Consider the following 19,872-nt stretch of genomic DNA (forward strand, 5'->3'; position numbering starts at 1 on the left):
TATTTTGCACAGCTGTCTCTGGTGGGATTGGTTTGTTCTCTTTCGACTTGCTGATGCCCAAAGCTAACGTGGCCTGGCCCAGATAAGACTGTCATCTGGTGCATGTGCAGTGGTAGCACATATAAATACCAAGAACCAGTGTGATTTCTGAAGAAAAACCTGGTACTATGGATTTTTTTTTTAAAACAGTAAAGAAGAATTTTTGAAAGAATCTACTTTGTAAAATGATGGTATAAGATATTCTTCACAGACATCCCCTTATTTTCTGAAGGCATGTCTTGCATATAAAATGTCTGTGCTTAAAAATAGATGGGAAATGGGAATCCTTATAGCTGCTATAACATTATTTCCATGCAAAGTTTAAGCTACACTCTCTTTGCAAATCGGTATTGATTTCTCTGAAAGTTACACTTCCTTTAGCTAAACAGCTCCCCGCTGATGTTTGTCATCTTCCTTTTAAGCTGAATTAAAAGAGAATGAACAAGTTTGTGGATAGTATGAATAAAGTGCTGTTTGATAGATATAGTTCTTGTCTTCTGAATAAAGAACAGTACATTCTGCTCTTGGTACTAAGGAAGAAATATTTTCCCTAATCTCCCTCTCTACAAATTCCTCATTTAAGTTTAAATGAAAATTTCTCAGAAAAGGAAAGGATATTTTTGAAACTGTTACTTGTAAATTTATCACTGCAGTACCTTTTTAGTGTTGGATTAAAGATTCAGTGGGCTGCTTTCCATCTGATATTCAAAAAGACCTAAAAATGCAAAAGGAGTCAGTAGGAGGCTTGCTTGATTTTGAGTCTTTAGCAGGTCTAACTTTAGATTCTGTTGTTTTCTTTCTACCTCAAGTTATAAATCATCCCAGATTCATCAAACTGTTTGCAAATCTAATCCAAGCTGRACCAAGTTACAGACTGGACCAAGATGAAGGTTTATAGTAATGCCTGAAAACAGGAAAGACTTTAGATCAGAAAGGAAAAAACTATCTGGTTTCATTACATGTGGCTTCAGGTATCATTACAAAAGGTTTTACATGGCTTTGATCCCTTACTGTGGCTAAAACCAAGAAAGAAGTGATTTCCATGTGCACACAGCTATTTCAGTGTGTGCATGTGACTAAAATAGATATGCTGTACCCACAGTGAACTACAGCGTGTTCTATACAGAAATGCTGCATTTAGATGCATGGATTGCAAAGTCAAGATGGATTAAGTCAAACTTCCTCACTCTCAGCTACCTTGAATTCTTAATCATACCTGCTGTTGTTCGGAACTGCTCAGGGAGAACCAAAAAACATAAATAAGTTCACCTCCTGAAAAAGAAAAATGTACGTGCTTTCTATTCGTATATATGTGTATATATATATATATATAAAATATATAAATACACACCAAAGAAAAGATTTTACAAGAAGAATCTGTTTTTCATAATTCATTATTATGCAGCCACAATTAAGTGAGTCTTTAAAAATGAATATTAAAGAAAATACTTCACTGAAAGCCGTTTTACTGCAATAGTACACACTTGCTTTATTTTATTTTTTGGCTAAAGACCTCCTGTCTTTCATTTTTGACTGTTGTTGCTCAAGAGGAATTGCCAGCTCTCTTCTGTCCTCTAGAGTTGAGAAAGCAGCAATGGAAAGGAAGCTTCTTTCCCCCAGATCCAGGGCAGTGCTTATGTGGGGTAGAGGGGCAAAGCGGAGTGAGGGAGTCTGCATGTGCTGAATAGCACAAAGATTTTTCCAAAGTAACGTAAGCTGCAGCTTCTTTAGCCAGCACGCTGGAGAAGTTGGACCACATTCTAAACCCAACTTGGGTTCCAAACCCAAGTTTTGTGCACTGAAAACATTAACTCATTTTTCTAGCAGATAGAAGTTTTAGTGGCTTCAGGCCAGCAAAGTTGGGTTTACAGCTGCTTTGCATCACTGACACAGCATGGAGCTGCTTGAGCCTACAGTGAATCTGGCCCTAGATTTCTTAAATCTGTAATATTTTCTTCCCTATAGTCTAACACCCTTGTTTTTCTACATTTAACAAGCCTATTCATTACCATATGAAATTCAAATGGACTACAGTCATTTTTGCTAAAGTCTCTATTATTCCCAAGCAGTTCTTTTGTGTCAGCATAAAGTACCRCTAGGATGAGTTCTGTGGCTGGTCACTACTTTCTGGGCTTTAAGAGTCTTTTCTACATAATTTTGAAAATATATAGCTGTATTTGTGGACATACTTGTGTGTCCAGTACCCTGCAACTTGATATATCCAGAGTTAGTTCATTTTCATCATTCTTACAACCTCTTTCCCAGCTACTCATAACTTGTTATCTGTTTGATTGTTCTTTCTTTGTGCCATTAGTCAAAAAAAATTTATTCCCCCAGCTCTTGAATGTGCTTGCTGTGTTGATTTTCAGTTAGGTCTAGGTCTCTTTATCTTTCACCTTTTCCTTTCAGTTAACCTGAGGCTATGCATGCCTTCCAGACTGAAAATAGGCAGGCCTTATTCTCCAGTATCCATGTCACACAGAATAGGTGTTTTATGACTTGAACCATTTTTTCAGCCACCCTTCCTGCTGATTGCTACAAGCATAATTAATAACTATTCTAAAATCTTCTCTAAGAGTTTAGTAAATAATACCTGCTTTTAAAATTACCAAATATTAATTAGCTGCAGAATATTCTTCCACCACCAGCCAGGTGTGGAGGTGGGAGAAATAGTCCGGAGAGATAGTCCAGAAGGAGAGAGAAGCAAGTAGTGCCTGGGGCTGGAGGAAAGGGAAGGGGCGACTGCTGAAGGCTGGTCTGTAGTTTGTCATTGTGGATGATGAGCAGTGTTTTGATCAAGGTGGAGTTAGCAACCCTTCCACTACTTGTTTTCTTAAGGTGCTTTGCAAAGTTTCTCATTAGTTTTATTTTTTTATTTAGGATAACACTGAACCTTTTTCTGCAGTTGAGTCTATGCAGTGCCATATGGTCACACTGTGGACACATAAACATGCCCAAACCTTCCTCTCAATAAACGTTATGCTAGAATTAGGCCCCTTTCTCTAGCACTCCTGAGGGAATTATTGTTGTTTCCATCTTAAGCTTTCTTCCGAGTCCCAGAAGCAATTCTTGGTCTCATCAGTCTTGATCATTTGAACTCATCTTTGTAATCACATAAATTATCAAGACTCTCATTATATAATCAGCTCTGTTCTTTAAGAGTAAAGTTACCTCTCGGTGAATGCTCCCATTTCCTTGGTTCAGTCTCTGTATTATGGGTACACTGACCAGAATTAATTTCCTCTCTCTTACTGGAAACCTCATTTTTTTACTCTTTATTCTTAGTTACAGGCTTATCTGACACTTTTGTCTCCCTGCCCAAGGAGGCACAGTGGTTACTGATTGAAAGATTCCTAGAGTTTATATTACTTCTGCAGGAGCATATTCTTTATTTAGTTTCTTGAGTCTGCATTCATGGTAGCAACTTGCAACAATTCCAGCTGATGCGCTTCAGCTTAGCTTCCTCTCATGCTTTTTCTAATGATAGCAATACCTTTTTTGCCTTTCTACCTGTAGCTTTTAAAAGAAATTTGACTTTCAGTTCATGCAAATATAACACTGCCATTCTTTATTTAGGAAACAATTATAAATAAACATCAGTTTATTTCTAGAGGTGTATTTGGAGGCTGCTTGCTAGCATTGTTCACTAATCATGCAAGAGTTCGGCAAAAAAAAGGCAACAACTAATGAATAATTACTTCTGAATTTTTCTATGAGTTCAGAAACAAATTTTTGGGTAGATCCATGTGATTTCTGTAGTCAATTTTATTCATTGCTGACACTCACTCATGTGCTTACCTTTGTCCTAGTAAATCATAAAACTGCTCAAACTGAGAGGGAGTGAGAACCAATCAAAAAACAAATGAAAATAAGAGAGAACAGACAAACTTGAAACTCTTTTGACTTGCTATTTCAAAACAGCAAGCAACTGACTACAGCATAGGTCAGCTGGTACTGCTCTTATTGCTGTTACCATAGCAGAAACACAGAAATGTGATTAAATAAATAAAGCTAATCAGAAGCAAAAAACCAAGTTTGCAGTAAAAACAGCTCAAGTTAACCTATTCTCAGAGGACTTTGAAAGAAAACATACTTCTAAAGATGTACTGTGAGAAATTTTAGGCACAGCTGCAGGAAAAAAAAAAGGTATCCTTTCCCTCTCTTTAGAAGGATTAAATCTGTCCTGGAAATTAACCAAAGTGGACAAATGGGCCATCCTACAGAAACAACAGATTGAAGCCCAGAATATGCAAAAGTATGAGAAGGAAGAAAAATGGGCTGGAAAAAGGCTACTGGATCTTTTTAAGGAACTTTAATGACAGAGTAAGCAACCCAGGCACATTAATTCTATCTTTGCTTGTCTCTTGCGATACAGAAAGTATCCTAAAAGGAACTGAAAAAAAAAAGGTAACAGACAAAAACAGATAACAGTTTCCCTGGTCTGAGTCTACAAATCCATAAAATATGTAAATTTATATCAATCTATATATGTCAGATTATTAAACAAGAGGTAATGTAACATTTCCCAAATTAGAAAGGACATGAAAGGTCTGGTCTCTGTAGCTGGAACTAAAGTGTAACCCGTTTCTCTTCAAGAGCGGTCTTCTGAGCCCTCTGCAAATGTTCATGTATATCTAAAAACGGAACAAAAAATAAGGCTTAATCTCCTGCATATAGTATAGGGCAGCTGTTGAGAGTACTGAGGCTCAATGCCATTTAGAGCTAAATGAGGGTAGTTTACCTCTGAGTTGGAATGAAATAAGAGGATGCAGTTGTGAAGATGAGAGAACAGAAAGTGTTAGTAAGATCAACAGTTTGAAATTAAGCGGTGGATCTGGGAGGCAGTTTTGAAGCCTGTTCCCATGGCTAAGCAGAATTCCTGCAGCACGGGTGTCATACTGCAGAGCTGGAGCACATTTGCTGGGACTGTGGATAGCCAGAAGTCTTGCTGTTCAATGAGATGACTGGTTTTTCTCAGTTTGACAAATGACATGCAGCACTGACAGAATACCTCTCCTTTGCTGGCCATCACCCTTACGGACACTGGCCAGAACAGCAGCAGCAGGAACATACCCTCCAACTCTGATTTAATCACATGGAGCCCAGGAGACTAGTGAATAGAGCTGTTAACTCTCTGTTTGGTTTGCTTTTCCCATCTGCGTTTTATTAAACTGAGAGCAAGATTTATTCACTTTTTTAACATCAGGAGCTGTTGGTGTCCAAGATGATGGTTGACGTTAAGGTATACATACACAGTTTAACCTGGCTGAAGGCCAAAGAGGGCTATAATTTCCAGCCTAGACAATTTATTTGCAAAAGGACACAAAATCCCTCTGCTCTCAGGCATTTCTGAAAGGATGAGCACTACTACTTCCTGCTCTCCCAGGAACACAATACATAAAGAGCACAGTAAAACAGTAGGCTCTCCAGGATGAGCCAGGCTCTCCAGGCATGCAGGCAAACACTTCAGTTTTACTTTACTCCTGACAGCCCCTACATAGTCACAACCACCAATGATTTTCTGATTTCCACTCCAGGAATCTTAAGTAGATTGGAGATACCAACTCAATGTATAAATATTTCTTTTAGAAGCCAAGAATCCTGAATGGCTTAGCTGGGGAATTTTACTTTAGGAGAAGTGAAATCGTGTGTCAGGCTCTCCACTGTAAGATGGGATCGCTGAAACACAGACACTTGCATGCCAAATGAGCTACTGAAAAAATAAGAATCTTCTAAAGGAGAGAAAAAGGAATTAAAAGACGTCGTTCTGAACTGCTTTAAAAAAATAAACTTTTCTTCAAACAATATGGTTAACTCAAGATAGAAGGGTAAAGTATACATTTTTTGGAACTGTAGAGGCTTCTTTTAAATTCATACGTTTCAACTACTGACAAAGCCCCCAAAATCCAGAGCTTCAACGCAAAAAGCCTCTAACATTCTTGACACTCTTCCAAAACTTCTGAGCTTTTTCTTCTCAACAACAAGCTCCTTTCCAAAACGTGCCACTCTCCCCCTCATCTCTTAATCATCACGTATCCCATCAAAACTGACATGGTGACTTCCAGTTTCTCTATAGCCTTGTTACTACCCTGACACTGTGGATCACCACAGTTGCTGGATTTGTCATAATCTACAAAACCTCTGGATTCTGGTCTTTCTAGACAAATGCCTTCATAGCATCGTATGAATATCGTATTTATGTAGCACCTACACACAGCATCATCCCATTATAATGATTCTTGTAATACAAAGCTTCATGGCACCCCTGTATGGCAATAAAAAAGTTGCTCTGACTACAAGACAAAATTGTTATTTCAGTAGAACTAGAAAATAAACCATATCTCTCAGAGCTGACTCGAAGCTCACCATTGGTATGCATAAATCAGTGCTTCTATCACTCACATGTCTGTCTTCCCCGCAAGCCTACAGACAAGCTGCAGAATCTAGTTCCATGTATGATGGTTCATGTTCAGAACTGACTTGCAATGTTAACAGAAAAGCAATGACTTTTGTTACTCTTTCATTCAAGAAAAATGGGCCTTCTTCTCCATGCTCTTCCACATTGTTACCGTCTGTGAAATGACAGTAGGAGCTGTGCATGAGCTAGTACAAATAAAGCTGTATTCATGTGTTTTTTCTTTTATAGCTTTAAAAAATACTGGCATAAAATGATGGAATCTGTAGATAATTTTCAGGTTTCTAGGTTTCTTCAAAGTGAGGAACTTCATTACTTTGAGTCCTATCCTTCAGACCCAATGCTATTTATACATTTTATTCCGCACATTAAAAGCAGAATGTATGAGTGATTCCTATAGCAGGCAACAGAACTGAGGAAAGAAATCTAACCCCTAAGCACCATGTTAAATTTTAACATCATCATCTCCTTCTTCAGTTGTGTTTTTGAATGAAAGTGTGTGTGGCTGGAGGGCTCTGCCCGAACTAGGTTCTGTGCGTTAGCTATGCCCCAAACACGCCTATCAGAACAGTTCCCTTTTGGGGATACAGGTACAGGGCAGCCTATTTATAGCAATATCACAAGCAACCTGATTTAAGGCATGAAAAAGGCGTCAGGGTGACCCATCCCACGGAGAAAGGTATCTCTTGTCATGCACAGTAGCACATCTTGTAGATGCTAAGGAACTTCCGTGGTGAGAATACAGGGCTGCTCAGGTGAACCGAGGCACAGTAGGGGCCTGTATTGTTCCAGAGCAGCACTGTAGGTGCCAAAATACTTTTTTGAAATTAAATCTTAGGTTTTTTGTTTGCTTCTGGTTAGATACCACAAAAAGCCCCCATCTCGATAGCCTCGGGATCACGGTTTCCTACCATGTACTTGCTAGCATTGCTTCCATATCAAAACAAAGTGACTCCTTCTCCGGCAGTATGAAGACAGAAAGCAGCTCAGCTCCACATATTTGGTACTATTTTATCGTATTCTCCAAGAATATTATAAAAAGTAATATTTTGCAAAAATGGCTACTTTTTCCACAAAGCTACTTCTATTTACAGAAAATTAGTTAGAAGTCATAGAAACTGCAAAGAAGGCTTCATGCCAAAGGCTGTTTCATTAGATATTTAGACAATTTCTAAGACTAAGTAAAATAGATACAGAAGTATATGCAACATCATCATTACAAAAGTGAACTCTGGTTAAGCATTATCCCATCCAATTGCTTGGGTTTAAAAAATTTAGTTCAAGAGAAAACTTAGTGAAAATGAATCCCTCTGAAGAATCAAATTACTTGTTAAAACAACTGTCAAATTGCCATTTGCATAACTAAAATATTGGGAAAGACTCAATTTGCCTTTTCATGCAGTGTACTTTATTTGTAAGCCTTTTGATATGAGTTCAGCTGTGTTCCTCACTATCCACATTCTCAGATGTCACTGCCTATAGATGTAATAATCCCATGTTAATTCCTCCTTCAAATTTTCAACAATGAGTACACTAGAACTAGGGCTGAGTTTTATTCTATTTTTTTGCCAAATATTCTTTGCAACTACAGACGTTTAATTAAAGGCTGTTAGACAATTTAAAATTCTCAGAAAAATACAAATAAAAGCTGTTAATGAAGTAAATATCTGTTTAATTTACAAACATCAGTATTATTACTGATATCAGTCCAAATAAGACAAAGCACACTGCATTACACATGTACATCTAACTTTTTTGTAAAAAAAATAATAAAATAAAATTGAAAAACATCTGCATTTTTTACAGGGTACCCTGGGTTTTACTGAAAGAAGAACACAACCCACTATTAATGATTACCAATTCTACATTATAATTTAGCAGCAACATGTTAACGTGGGGAACATTAGGGCAGTAAAGTAGTTTTATTATTTGGGGAAAGTCACAGTTCTTGATAGCACAGCCTTTTTTTCTTTTTTTGTAAAAAAGGTAAAAAGCTCCATGGGAATATTAATTTATAAAGATCTACTTTCTAATGTCATTTTCTACACACCATCTTATTTTCTGTAAGTACTGCATATAGGGAAAATTAACTTCTATACAATTGCCATCTAGTGTAAAGACATTTTGTCATACATTACAGGTTCTTGGAAGGTGTCCTGAATATCTGCTGTATGTGAAAACTGCAGATTGTCATCACTTTCAGATTCAGTAACACCAAGTGGTCAGATTCTAAGGAAAAGAAACAGGGAAGGGGAAGGGGAGAAAAAAAATAGACCAAAAACATTTACCCCAAGACGACATGCTACGTTAGTTCTATTGCAAAAAATCCTGATTTTTAAGTCTTTAAAAAAAAAACAAAAAAAACAAAAATACCAGGACAAATATAAATTAATATATATTAAAGCATTGAAAAACAGTAAAAGGGGTGGCCTAAAAGGGTTAAGTACAAAGTACTTTGATACAATAAATATTTCTCAATGAAACCGAATACTGTATAGAGTTGTTTAGAACTCATAGAAACAGAAATCCATATTATTACTAATTTATCCATCAATAATCTATTTTTATCATCCCCATAACATTTATATTACAAAAAATTAATACTGGAAAAGGGCAGATAAACACTTTCTGTATGCTTCTTTTGCTAACATGCTGACATAAAAGTATACATCATTAGGAGATTTCAGGATTATAGTATATTCTTGTATCTCCCATTTCCCATCCAATAAACGGGACCCCATCTTCTCAAGATCCTTAATAATTCCAAAACATAAAACGTATCTAATACAACTGTTATTTCTGTATAATCTCATTCTTTTCACTCATAATGCTTCCTCATCCATAGGTAAGTGATTGGTATGGTCTGTCAAGACAATAAAATATACTGATACGAAAGTGAAAAAACAAGCCTCATGTTGTGGTCAACATTTCATCTCTGAGCTGTCAGTTGAAAGTCACATGTATATAGTGTCAGTGTATCTTCAGCACGTTATAAAGAAGAATCCATGTTAAAAGCAGTTAAGTTTCCCATCACTGTTGCAATGTTACCAGGTCTTTTTTTTCTTCAAAGCTCCTCTTGGTTATGAGAAGTCTCAGTTCAAGCACTTGAATCTTTTTGCAAATGAAGAAAAAGTCTTTATTCTCATAATAAAAATAAGTCTGTTCTGTATTTTACAATATATTTCAAATATTTCCACTATGAAGCATTAATTAGTCCGACACGGTCAATAAGTATACAACATTTTCAAAAGACAAGTGTGACAGGGACACATTTAGGAGGGGCAATTTGTACAGCCACACTTTACCACTTTTTCAACCTCGTCCACAAACGAGGACCCATCAGTGCATTCAAAAGAATATTTCCGTCTCTTGCTCCTGAGTGGTCCACAGCACTGCCCATTTGAACATCCTCCTTTACATTCTAGTCTCGATACCTTCTTGGTCGTCTGGCACGCAGCATACCCTTGCTGCTTTTGGTAGTAATCTCGGACTCGTTCCCCTCGACAAGAGATTTCTGTAGCAAACAACATTTAAAACAAGAGGTACGCTTTTGAGATGCAGGTCAAAGAATGGTTGACATCATTGCTAAAGAAGATGCTGTGTTTCTAATTGCAGCTAGGATTGATATTTTAAAGTTTGACCCAGGCCGTATATTGGAAACTCAGGGTTCTATCAAGCACCATTTGATAAATGCTGAGTTTTATTTCTTATGCCTCCTATTTTCAGTAAAGTTTATACTATGTATATGTAAACCATAAATACAAAGCTATTACAATGACAAGAAAATTGGAAGCTTAAATCTTTTCCTCTTTTATAAAAATACACATCTTCTGTTCTTACATTGCTTGCAGCTGGTTCTATTTACCATAGGGAAATGTTTCAGAGAGCATGCAATTTAATTTATTAGACCTGGAGTTTAATATTATTCAATCTGTTATTTAATACAAGTTACATTCCAGTAACTTCATAAATTACTGAGGTATAAAACCAGCTAAAAATGAGACATCTGTTAAAAGTTCTACAACCATACTCTTCTATTCTATTCACATCTATGTACAATACAAAATAAATGCCATCTGGGGTAAGGGAAACGGAGGGAGAGGGAGAGCTTTGATAGACAAAGGAAAAAGTTGAGGGAAAAGTCATCCTGTTTTCATCCATCTCACCTGCATAATTCGCTGTGATAAATCAGTTGAAGCTGAGAGGTCAAAAGTAGAGTTTGTGATAAAACTAGGAGCAGAATCATTGGATTTGGCTTCTCAGATGCAGAAGGCAGAGAAACAATAAATACAGAAAGATACAGCAGGTAAAAGGTAATAGTTAAATATAGTAAAAATGTGCTTCTGAATAAAGGGAAAAAAGAGAGAAATGTTTTCACAGCAAAACATTTGATGAAAAAGTCTTCAAAATATAAAATATTTAAATTCATGGAAAAAGACTGATTTTTCTCTCACCGAGATAAACTCTTATGGTCAAAAAAAAAAAAAAAGAAGCAACAGATGTGTGTATTGTGGGGAAAAAAAGTTGGTAATGTTTTTGGCTGTTCATGTTTTAATAAAAAAACTATTTTCTAAGAACAAAACAATAACATGACTTAAAAAAAAATACTTAATATTTTTTACCTTTATCACAGCTGTCCCCTGTGTATCCGCTGCTGCACTCGCAATATGGTTTCCCAAGTCCTGAAAGCCTGCATTTGCCATGTTTACACCTGATGGATTGGCAGGGGTTAAACAGCATTTCCTCTTCATCACAGAGGACTCCCCCATGTCCCTGCAGGCATTTACAACTGTATGAAAACGCATTGATCGGCAAGCAGGTACCATGCACACATCTACAGGGGAAACAAGCCCAAGAGAATAAAAATAAATTATTCATCAAAGTTCAGGCTAAGCAACATTAACTACAAGTATTTTGGACTGTATTCAGAAGAAATTTCTTTTGTTACTAATGGACTTTTTCAGTGAAATGCAGTGAAGTGGTTTATAAGCTTTTTATAATTGGTACGGATGTTTACACAAAAGAAGCTGTAGTACAGAGCTCTGTTTCACCAGAAAACAGCCACTGTAGATGTGTTATGGAAGACTTTTACAGGCCACAGTTATTAAAACCAACAATTCCTCTCTACCAGAATTTTCTGCATGCTTTTGGGTGTGAGAGGAATACAGCAAGATCAAGTCCAAATGAGTAAACCATTAGGATCAAGTATAGAAAAAAGGATACTCACCCGAAATTCTGGCCCTTGCATCATTTAAAAAAATATTGGCGCTCATGAAGTATGGGGCTCCCAGCACTAAGACAGGTCAGACTCTTCCTAGCTGAAAGTTTTCTGATCCGAGCAGTGGCAGTTTCCAAGCTGAACACATCCTGGGGCTTCAAAACCACTGGCCAGCCACAGTCACTGCCACTAGCATGGTCACCCAACAGATGAGCCTGGTCTTTACTTCACTGAGAGCCAGCAGTACTCACTTACTGGAGAGACTCGCACAAGATGAGGCTGCACATTGTCAAGCCTCACGCAACTAATATGACTAAACTAGCTGTTCTCTCTGTTGGGCTCTAGTAGATGTTTGTGGCATGCTCAATTCTTGTTGTTAGACCAAAAAGGCCGTGAGTTAAGCTGCACCTACTAAGTTCTCATGTGCGGTATGGGAACACACAGCCAGGCTTAGTTCTCTGAGAGAGATGTGGTCTTTCCCGAAAGGAGGATGTTTAATTATCTTGTCCTAGATGTAAGCTGAAGATTAGGGGAATTCATCTTCTGAAAGCATCACAAATTACTTGTAATAAAATCACTTCCCTTTGTTGGTGACAGAGGGTCAATAATTTTCTTCCTAGAAATAATGTCATTTCCTTCTACTGTTCTGTTGATACACAAGCCTTCTATCTATATACAGTTTCCTAGGGAGACCACAAGTGATGATTCCACCGTAGGGAGGAATGCAATTTCACACTCACACTCACAGCCCCCCTAACGTTTCTCTTCTCTGTACTGTAAGATTTCCGAGCCCAAAACCTAATTAGTAGGTTGTAGCTGCCATGTAAATAAATAAATAAATAAAATAAAATAAAATAAAAAGCTTCAGATTGAAAAAAAATCCTATTCAATCTAAAATCAAATCCTTTGTTTCAATTTTGAAGATTGCAAAAACTCACATAAAATGGCATTTCATAGTAAAGCAAGAGCTGTGTTAAGAAAAACTGAAAAGTTTTGGATGAAATATTGTGTATTTCTGGAAACATTTTGCTTTCACTCTACTCCTGCAGTCCAATAAGAAATTTGATAAAATTGAAATGAATAGACAACACATTTTTAATCTGACAACCTGCATTATCTATCTAAAACAGTTTCAGTTTATAAATGTCACCAAGTTCCCCTCATAAATGAAATCTGCATTACAGTTCTCTCTCTAGCTTTATCCTTGATTCTCTGTGAGCACTTTAGCAAGGCCTAACTAGTGGGACAAAGGAAAAAGAGCATGGGAAGACATTCACATCACATCCACAGGATATTCAAATGGAAGGCACAACACTTAGCCTCCGTTCACATATCCAGTTTGGGATTCAAAACTGCAAAATTATACCTAACTAATAGCTCTGACAACATCCAACTTGCCTATTATGTACGAGTCCGTACTTCTGAAGCAGCAATGTTCCCTATAAAATTCCAGACTCTTCCTGTGGTTGAGGTCTGTGATATTCCAAGACCACGAGACTAAGCAACTCAAAATCCAAGGACCATATCAAAAAGCAGCTAGTTCTCATTTAGTTTTCCCTGTGTTTTGCATTTGATCTATTCACCACTTGCAAAACAACCACGTTTAGGACATCTGATCTATGAATTTACTCAGGCGACACTGACATCATGACATATTCTATACAGGCTGTTTTAGATGTCAAAGCAATCTGTGTCAGGATCTTTGGTAAAGTTCCGCTTGACTTAGAAGATGATTAAATCTAATGCCAACTCTCATACTTTTGCTTCCACCTGTTCTTTGAAGCACTAAATTTCATCTTCAGACTGTACTGAAAGGCACATCAAGCCAAGTGCAAACTCTCAGGCACAGTTTCATCTTATCTAATTTTAGGTACCTAGTCAGGCGCTCAAGTTAGAAGTATAGTTACCATAAGCTCCCCACACAGTCATGGAGAGAAACAAGCATATATATCCAGAAAGTGACCACTTGAGGTCTAATATATTCTTTAGAAATGTATTTTTTTCTTTACTGACTATAGAGTAGACTCTGGGTCAACAGGTTCCTAATTCAAGCACCTAGAGCTGGGTAAAATAAATCTAAGTGTCAAGCTTTTTTGTGGTGCGCAGGGATCCAGCATCTCTAAAAGATGAGATATTCATCTGATCTTTAAAACACAGACTACAGTGACAACTCTGCTTCTCAGATAAGAGGAATGTTACACTATACTACAAGGGCAAAATCCATCTATTCAAGAGACAGGATTTAGGCTTGAATCTAAAAACACAGAATCAAATTCCACAAGACAACAAAAACCTCCTTCATTACCAATATATTATTTTGGTTCGCCTTTCTCCCCTAAAAACTCATAGTACAGTATACAGCTGAAACAAAAACAAAACAGTATTTTTGAGAGCTAGCAAAATACTAATATTGTGCTCACTTAATGCTGTGCTGAAAGAAAATCCAAACTGCCTGTATCCGATACTTGCCAAGTTGTTTAATTCATTGCAAAGAGCACTCAGATTGGATATTGAAGCGTATAGTTATAAGAACCTACAAAGAATCTAATTTTTCTAGAATACTTTGAAGAAAATCTTTGGGTTCTATTACTGTCGAACTTGATGATGACAATTCCATTTTATTTTTGACTCCCAAAGTACAAAAAGGATGTGGTAGACACTGCATATATATGTTTAACCTGCTGCGGCTGCCTTTCTTTATTCTCTTAAGATACTGTGAAAGAGGACAGGATAAGAAAAAGACCTCATAAATAATGAAGTGCTACAATGGTATGCCTTAAATTTTCATTGCTGTGGCTCTGGGAAGAGCTAAAAACTTAATAATCCTGAAACATTCCATAATGAATGTAAACAAAAACATACTAACTGGGGAATGGAGCTTTAAAGGGTCAGTCTCAACAACAGATCATATGCCAGAAGATCACTTAAACACCATTGTGTATGGGAGTTGAAAATCACCTCATCAGAATCTCTTAGCAAGCTCAGGCCACTGGTCCTCAAAAGTTATAAGGCCAGACCACTGGAAAAGTAGCAGTAGCAGCCAAAAAATTAAAGTAGGCTTGCTTTATTCTAAATGTATAGTTGATGTTGTCAAAACAACGTTTGCCACAGCGTAGTAAAGACAGACAGTGGCAAGGGCAGACAGAATGACATCTTGTTGCACATGGCCAATAAATCCTCAAAAACTTTGAACTTCTGAAGTTTCTGATCTTCTTGTGCTGGGAGATCATAAGCCAAAAAATTGAATCCGTCTCTATGGTAGGTTTGTAAGACACATACATATAAATACATATATATACATACATATGTGTGTACATATATACACACACACATATATATATGCACACACACACCCCCATCTCAATAAATGTACATAAAATGCCCAAGCTAAAATGCTTTAGTCAAATCATATAGGAACAAAAATTTAACTTCAGCAAAAGAATCAGCACACATGAACTTAACCAGGAGTTTACCATAAAGGTAGAAATCTTTTTTCCAGCCCAAACCTGAGAAATATAAAAATACTGGATATATCTACTGTATCAAGTTTTTAAAACATATTAGAGAATAGTAAGAATCTTATTTTTATAAAGTTATAAATAAGCAAATGGATTTTTCCTCTATTTGCAAGGTCTTCTAATTGACTTTTGTATGAAGGGTCACATCAATAGTTGCACTTGAATTGATGTAACCACATCACTGTAGAATTGTGTGCAAGCATCCAGACTTCAATCATATCCCATGTTAAGGCTTTAGACAGAACTTCAGTGGGTGTGCTTATCTGCTCCTCTAAATTGGAGGCTTTTCCTCATTAAGGAAATGCCCAGTATATTTTGTTTCTTACTGAAAAAACTTGAACTTCTAAGGAAAAAAAAAACCCAAAACAAAAGAACAACCCCATAACAGGAAAATTATCTGCATATTACACTACTGTTCTGCCTTGAGGAAGGACATACTTATTTCCAAGACAAGGGTCATTAGTTTGCTGATCACAGAGGGGTCCAGTCCATCCTCCTTCACACTCGCAGGAAAAGCCCGACTGGCTGGTTGCCTGGCATGTCCCATGCACACACAGTTTCTTATGGCAAGGCTCGCAACCTGGAAGAATCCCCACTTGCAGAGGCACATTTCTGAAGTCCTGGAGCTCACTGTTGATATACAGATTACGGATGCAACCATGGAAGCTGGTGCCATTCTGTCCTGGAGACTGGCGTAAAGCTGCAATGTTATTTTTCACAGGCATGCCTAGAAAATCAATAATAGCAAATAATCAGTGTAATCTTTGGTACAGTTTTCTATAGCATTTTCCCCTATTTTTTTCTAAATATTAAAAAATATTTGTTCCTAATTAACTATTCATAGACATTCAGCCTGATGAGCAATGAGCTAGTATTTAGAGCTCTTCATGGTTGTCCAGCATGCATGCAAACCAAGACCAAAACCAGAGGTCTGTAGCTCCAGCTACTGAGATGGATAAAGGAATCCACATGGGAAGCTCGCAACAGTGAAAGGGTTTGGATATGTAACTCCGTTTTTGACTCGATGCTATTAAGTACAGGATGGTACATAATTTCGAAAACTTGAAACAATAGGAATTGTTTTGAAATTTAGCACTTCGAACTTGATTTTTATAAGCTGCAAATATACTCAGACCTGGATGAATTTAGTAGGACCAGTGGAAGCCCACAAATCTGGAGCTGACATCCACAGTTCAAATGTGAAATTTTGCACATTAAAATTTTTGCAAAGTTCAATTGTAAGAAGTTCAGTTACTTTCAAACATGTTTTTGTTGAGCATGTCTGAAAAAGATTCATAAAAAAGTCACTCATATTTTGATATTCACAGTTTTGAACACAGATAGCCAATAATAATAATAATAATTCAATATCAAAACAATTATGGGTAGATAACTCTAATTAGTAAAAATGATCCTGATGCTGATTATTTTCAGAATAATTCATCTGTTGTAGTCTATAATTGCTACAGGTATAACAGGAGCGGGAGGGTATGTGTGATGCAGTTATCATCCTGTTGTGATCAATTTAAGGCTAATTCAGAAGGAACATTACTGAAATATTATTTTCTTGTATCAATAAACCTTCTTATCCCTCCACTCCCTGTTTTTTTTTTTTTTTTTTAACTTACTCTCAATGCATTGGCCTATATTAGTTAGTCCTTAAGATATTAAATTCAAATAATTAATACAGAAATGCCTAAATGTCTGAGACTAATAAGTGATGGGAATCAAGGTGCCTTGAACAGTAAAGAAGGATCTGTTCACCTGAAAACAAATGATCTTGTTAGAAGCACGGGTCTATTCCTAGGTAAAATTAATGATTTCAGATCTGGTACTTAGTACCAGATGAGAACCAGAGTTGCTCCTTAACCATGTAAAGTAATACTTCTAATGATTTTATAAAGTTACTCACAATGAACAGTTGCTGTGGAAGTGCTAGGCAACCTAATGAAGTAGACTTGCCTTTCATTCAGATTGTAATCTCATTTGGGCTGAGCTTCAATGAACACTACTGTATCTATACTGCTGAGGAGCGTAATCTTTTCCAATCTTATCAGCTAAGAAAAATGGTTACTTAGCTTGGGAAGCACTTAAATTAAAGGACTCAGACAGTGACAAAGTGAGTATCTAGTTTAGAAGCTGCTGGAATGAAGCAGGCACAAATGCCAAGTAGTGGATGCCCTACCTGTCTCAGAAATAGGGACTTTCATGAAACAAAGTGCCATTCTCAGCTGACTCCTAGTAAAATATGCTCTAAATTCTGCGAGAAGAATGTGAAATATCAGTGAAGTCTGAGACCCCTTTGGAGGGTTTTTGAGAAGAAACAGACTGTCCCTTTAGACTTCTCACCAAAAGCCATAAAGGGCTTTCAATATGATTTATAATATGCCTTTGTTATAGAAAGACTAATATCTAATGTATGTAGTCTGACCTCACAAAAGAGCTATACAGTTAGGAAAAATGTCAAAAAATTGTATGAACTGATTAAACCACTTTTTGTAAAAATAAAATTAAATTACTCCTTCCCAACCAACCCAAAAAATTATGACCCAAGAATAACTTTGTCAAAAAAAAAAAAAAAAAAAAAAGAGATAGAGAGAGAAAACCATACAAGGGCTTGCTGTCAAATCTGAATTTCATTCATCCTGCCAGCTGAGGTGATGCTTACCAGAAATGCCATTTTAACAGGAAGGTGAGAAGTGTAAGTGTAAGCTACATGATGATATAGGTGTCAAACTCTGACTTTGGCAAAGACAGAAATACTGCATAAAATTCTAGTGAGAATTTGAGTTCTTAACTGATGGAAATGTGTGATCAAATTCTCTAAAAATTCTAGATACAGTTGGGCAAGAAAAAACTGAATGACTTTCAAAAATGGGTAATATAAAGATATAAGAGTGAAAGGTAATTTTCTCAAATATTTTAAAGACAATAAATAGGCAAAAATAGAAACCTAACGGAAAAGTTGAGGAACTGAATATATGTCTACTGTGTTTTGGTTTATCTTATGCTTCTAATAGTGGTTTTCATTCTGTTGTGGACCAAAATTTTCTATGGCAGCTGAAAGAATTTTCTGATTAGAGCCTGAATGTGAAGAAGATAAATAGAGGGAACCCAGGGCCTTCCCTAAAGCATATGCTCTGTAATGAAAAAGACTGCTGGTCTTCAGAATCAAGCTGCAGAAGGAAAAGATCATTTCAGAAATTTATTTCTTCTGGTACCTCAAGATGATGATGCAGATTAATATTATATTTCTAATGGCGACACAGATCTGCAAGGTGTAGAAGTAAGGAAAAGATCTGTAAGTCACAACTCAATAAGTAAGTATTAGCACTGTGCAAAATACATGTTTATACTTCACAGTTTGCACTCATTTCCTTAAGAGGTGCCTACACTGACAGAGGGATCATTCTGGACTAATCTCAGTATTCAAGAATTGGCATTAGCAGTCACTAATGGCAAACTGATGTTGACAGTTTGAGTAAGTAAGCATACGGTGTCTTAATAGAATCTAGGACCATCTCTTTTTCCAAAATGTGACATATCAAACTATCTTAACAACACTGCAAAAATGATACACATGAAAAAAAATAGAGATGTGCTTCCACAAAACAATCCCAGAACAATCCTCCTTTCAAGATTCATAATATAAAGCAGTTTTAAAGGCAGCTCGCATATATATAATAACTTTAATTCTTTTCTCTGCTGGTATGGGGAGTGATGACTAATGCTAAAATCTATCTTGTACTTCCTTCTGTCTTAGGTGGACAGAACCAATGACCAAACCTGAAAAGATCTGACCAAAAAGCTGAAGGGTTTCAAGGAAAGAATGGGGATTTTCAGAGGCAAACATCAACTTACCTCTCATTACTTGCAATTGAGGCATTCATTACAGTGATTTTACAGCAGAAAGATTATTTAATCTGAATCAAAGCAGCTTCCTGTTGTCTTTTCCATTACAGATAAATTGAACCAAATACCCTGAGCTTTTCTGTATACTCAGAAAAATGAGGACAAATAGCACCTTTGCTAGATAGAACAGGCATCTCATGAATGTGCTATTGGTAGTGTACCTTTTTGCAAGGAGAAAAGATGCTCAAGTCTAAAAGCTTATTCTCCGACACAAAAGAGTTCTTAAGAATCAAGACAAAATTAAAATGAAAAAGACAAAAAAGTATATATTCTTTTTATAGAAAGAACAGATTAAAAGGAGACTTCTTACAAGTCTTAAGAGAGACTGTTAACCTTAGACAGGAAGGTGTAAAGTTGAACGGAGTGGAAGTTTAAGACTGGTAGAAGATCAGCACTATTTAAAAGCCGTGTTGAAGCACTCATCACTAAGATCTGAGGGCTGCTATAAAGGACAGTAAGAATGCACAAAGCGGTGGCTGAATTTTCTCTTTTATCTATTCATAGCAGGTTATGCAGGGCCACCAAAAGTTCAATAGAGAATGCTAATTAAAAGAATGGGCTTGCACCCCTCACTCTACAGAACAAATCGGGCCAAATGATCAAAACTGTTTCTTATAATTTACCTCCACAAAATTATCTGCTACCAGCTTTACTGAAACAAAAAATTTCTTCTTCTCAAAAAGCAAGCACCCTCTCAACCCCCCCCCCAAAACCCCATCCCCTGCCACATACTGTGAGGCAAGTAATGTAGCTCTCCAGTCTGCCTCTTA

General features: G+C 36.7%; 1 protein-coding gene across 4 annotated transcripts in view; it reads right to left on the minus strand.

Moving 5' to 3' along the window:
* Positions 1-8,109: 8,109 nt before the first annotated feature.
* Positions 8,110-19,872, minus strand: part of SLIT2 (slit guidance ligand 2) — a 257,438-nt gene continuing 245,675 nt past the window's right edge. For 3 of the 4 annotated variants that reach the window (XM_026072977.1, XM_026072978.1, XM_026072979.1), the window contains 3 exons: positions 15,629-15,917; positions 11,077-11,288; positions 9,727-9,968 (listed from right to left, as the gene is read on the minus strand). In XM_026072977.1, the coding sequence (XP_025928762.1) occupies positions 9,727-9,968; positions 11,077-11,288; positions 15,629-15,917 (743 nt within the window). Of the gene's footprint in view, positions 9,969-11,076; positions 11,289-15,628; positions 15,918-19,872 lie in introns of all 4 variants that reach the window. The other variant, XM_026072976.1, reaches the window with a different exon arrangement.

This window comes from Apteryx rowi, unplaced genomic scaffold (genome assembly GCF_003343035.1).
Source record: "Apteryx rowi isolate R43461 unplaced genomic scaffold, aptRow1 scaffold_355, whole genome shotgun sequence".
Classification (NCBI taxonomy): domain Eukaryota; kingdom Metazoa; phylum Chordata; class Aves; order Apterygiformes; family Apterygidae; genus Apteryx; species Apteryx rowi.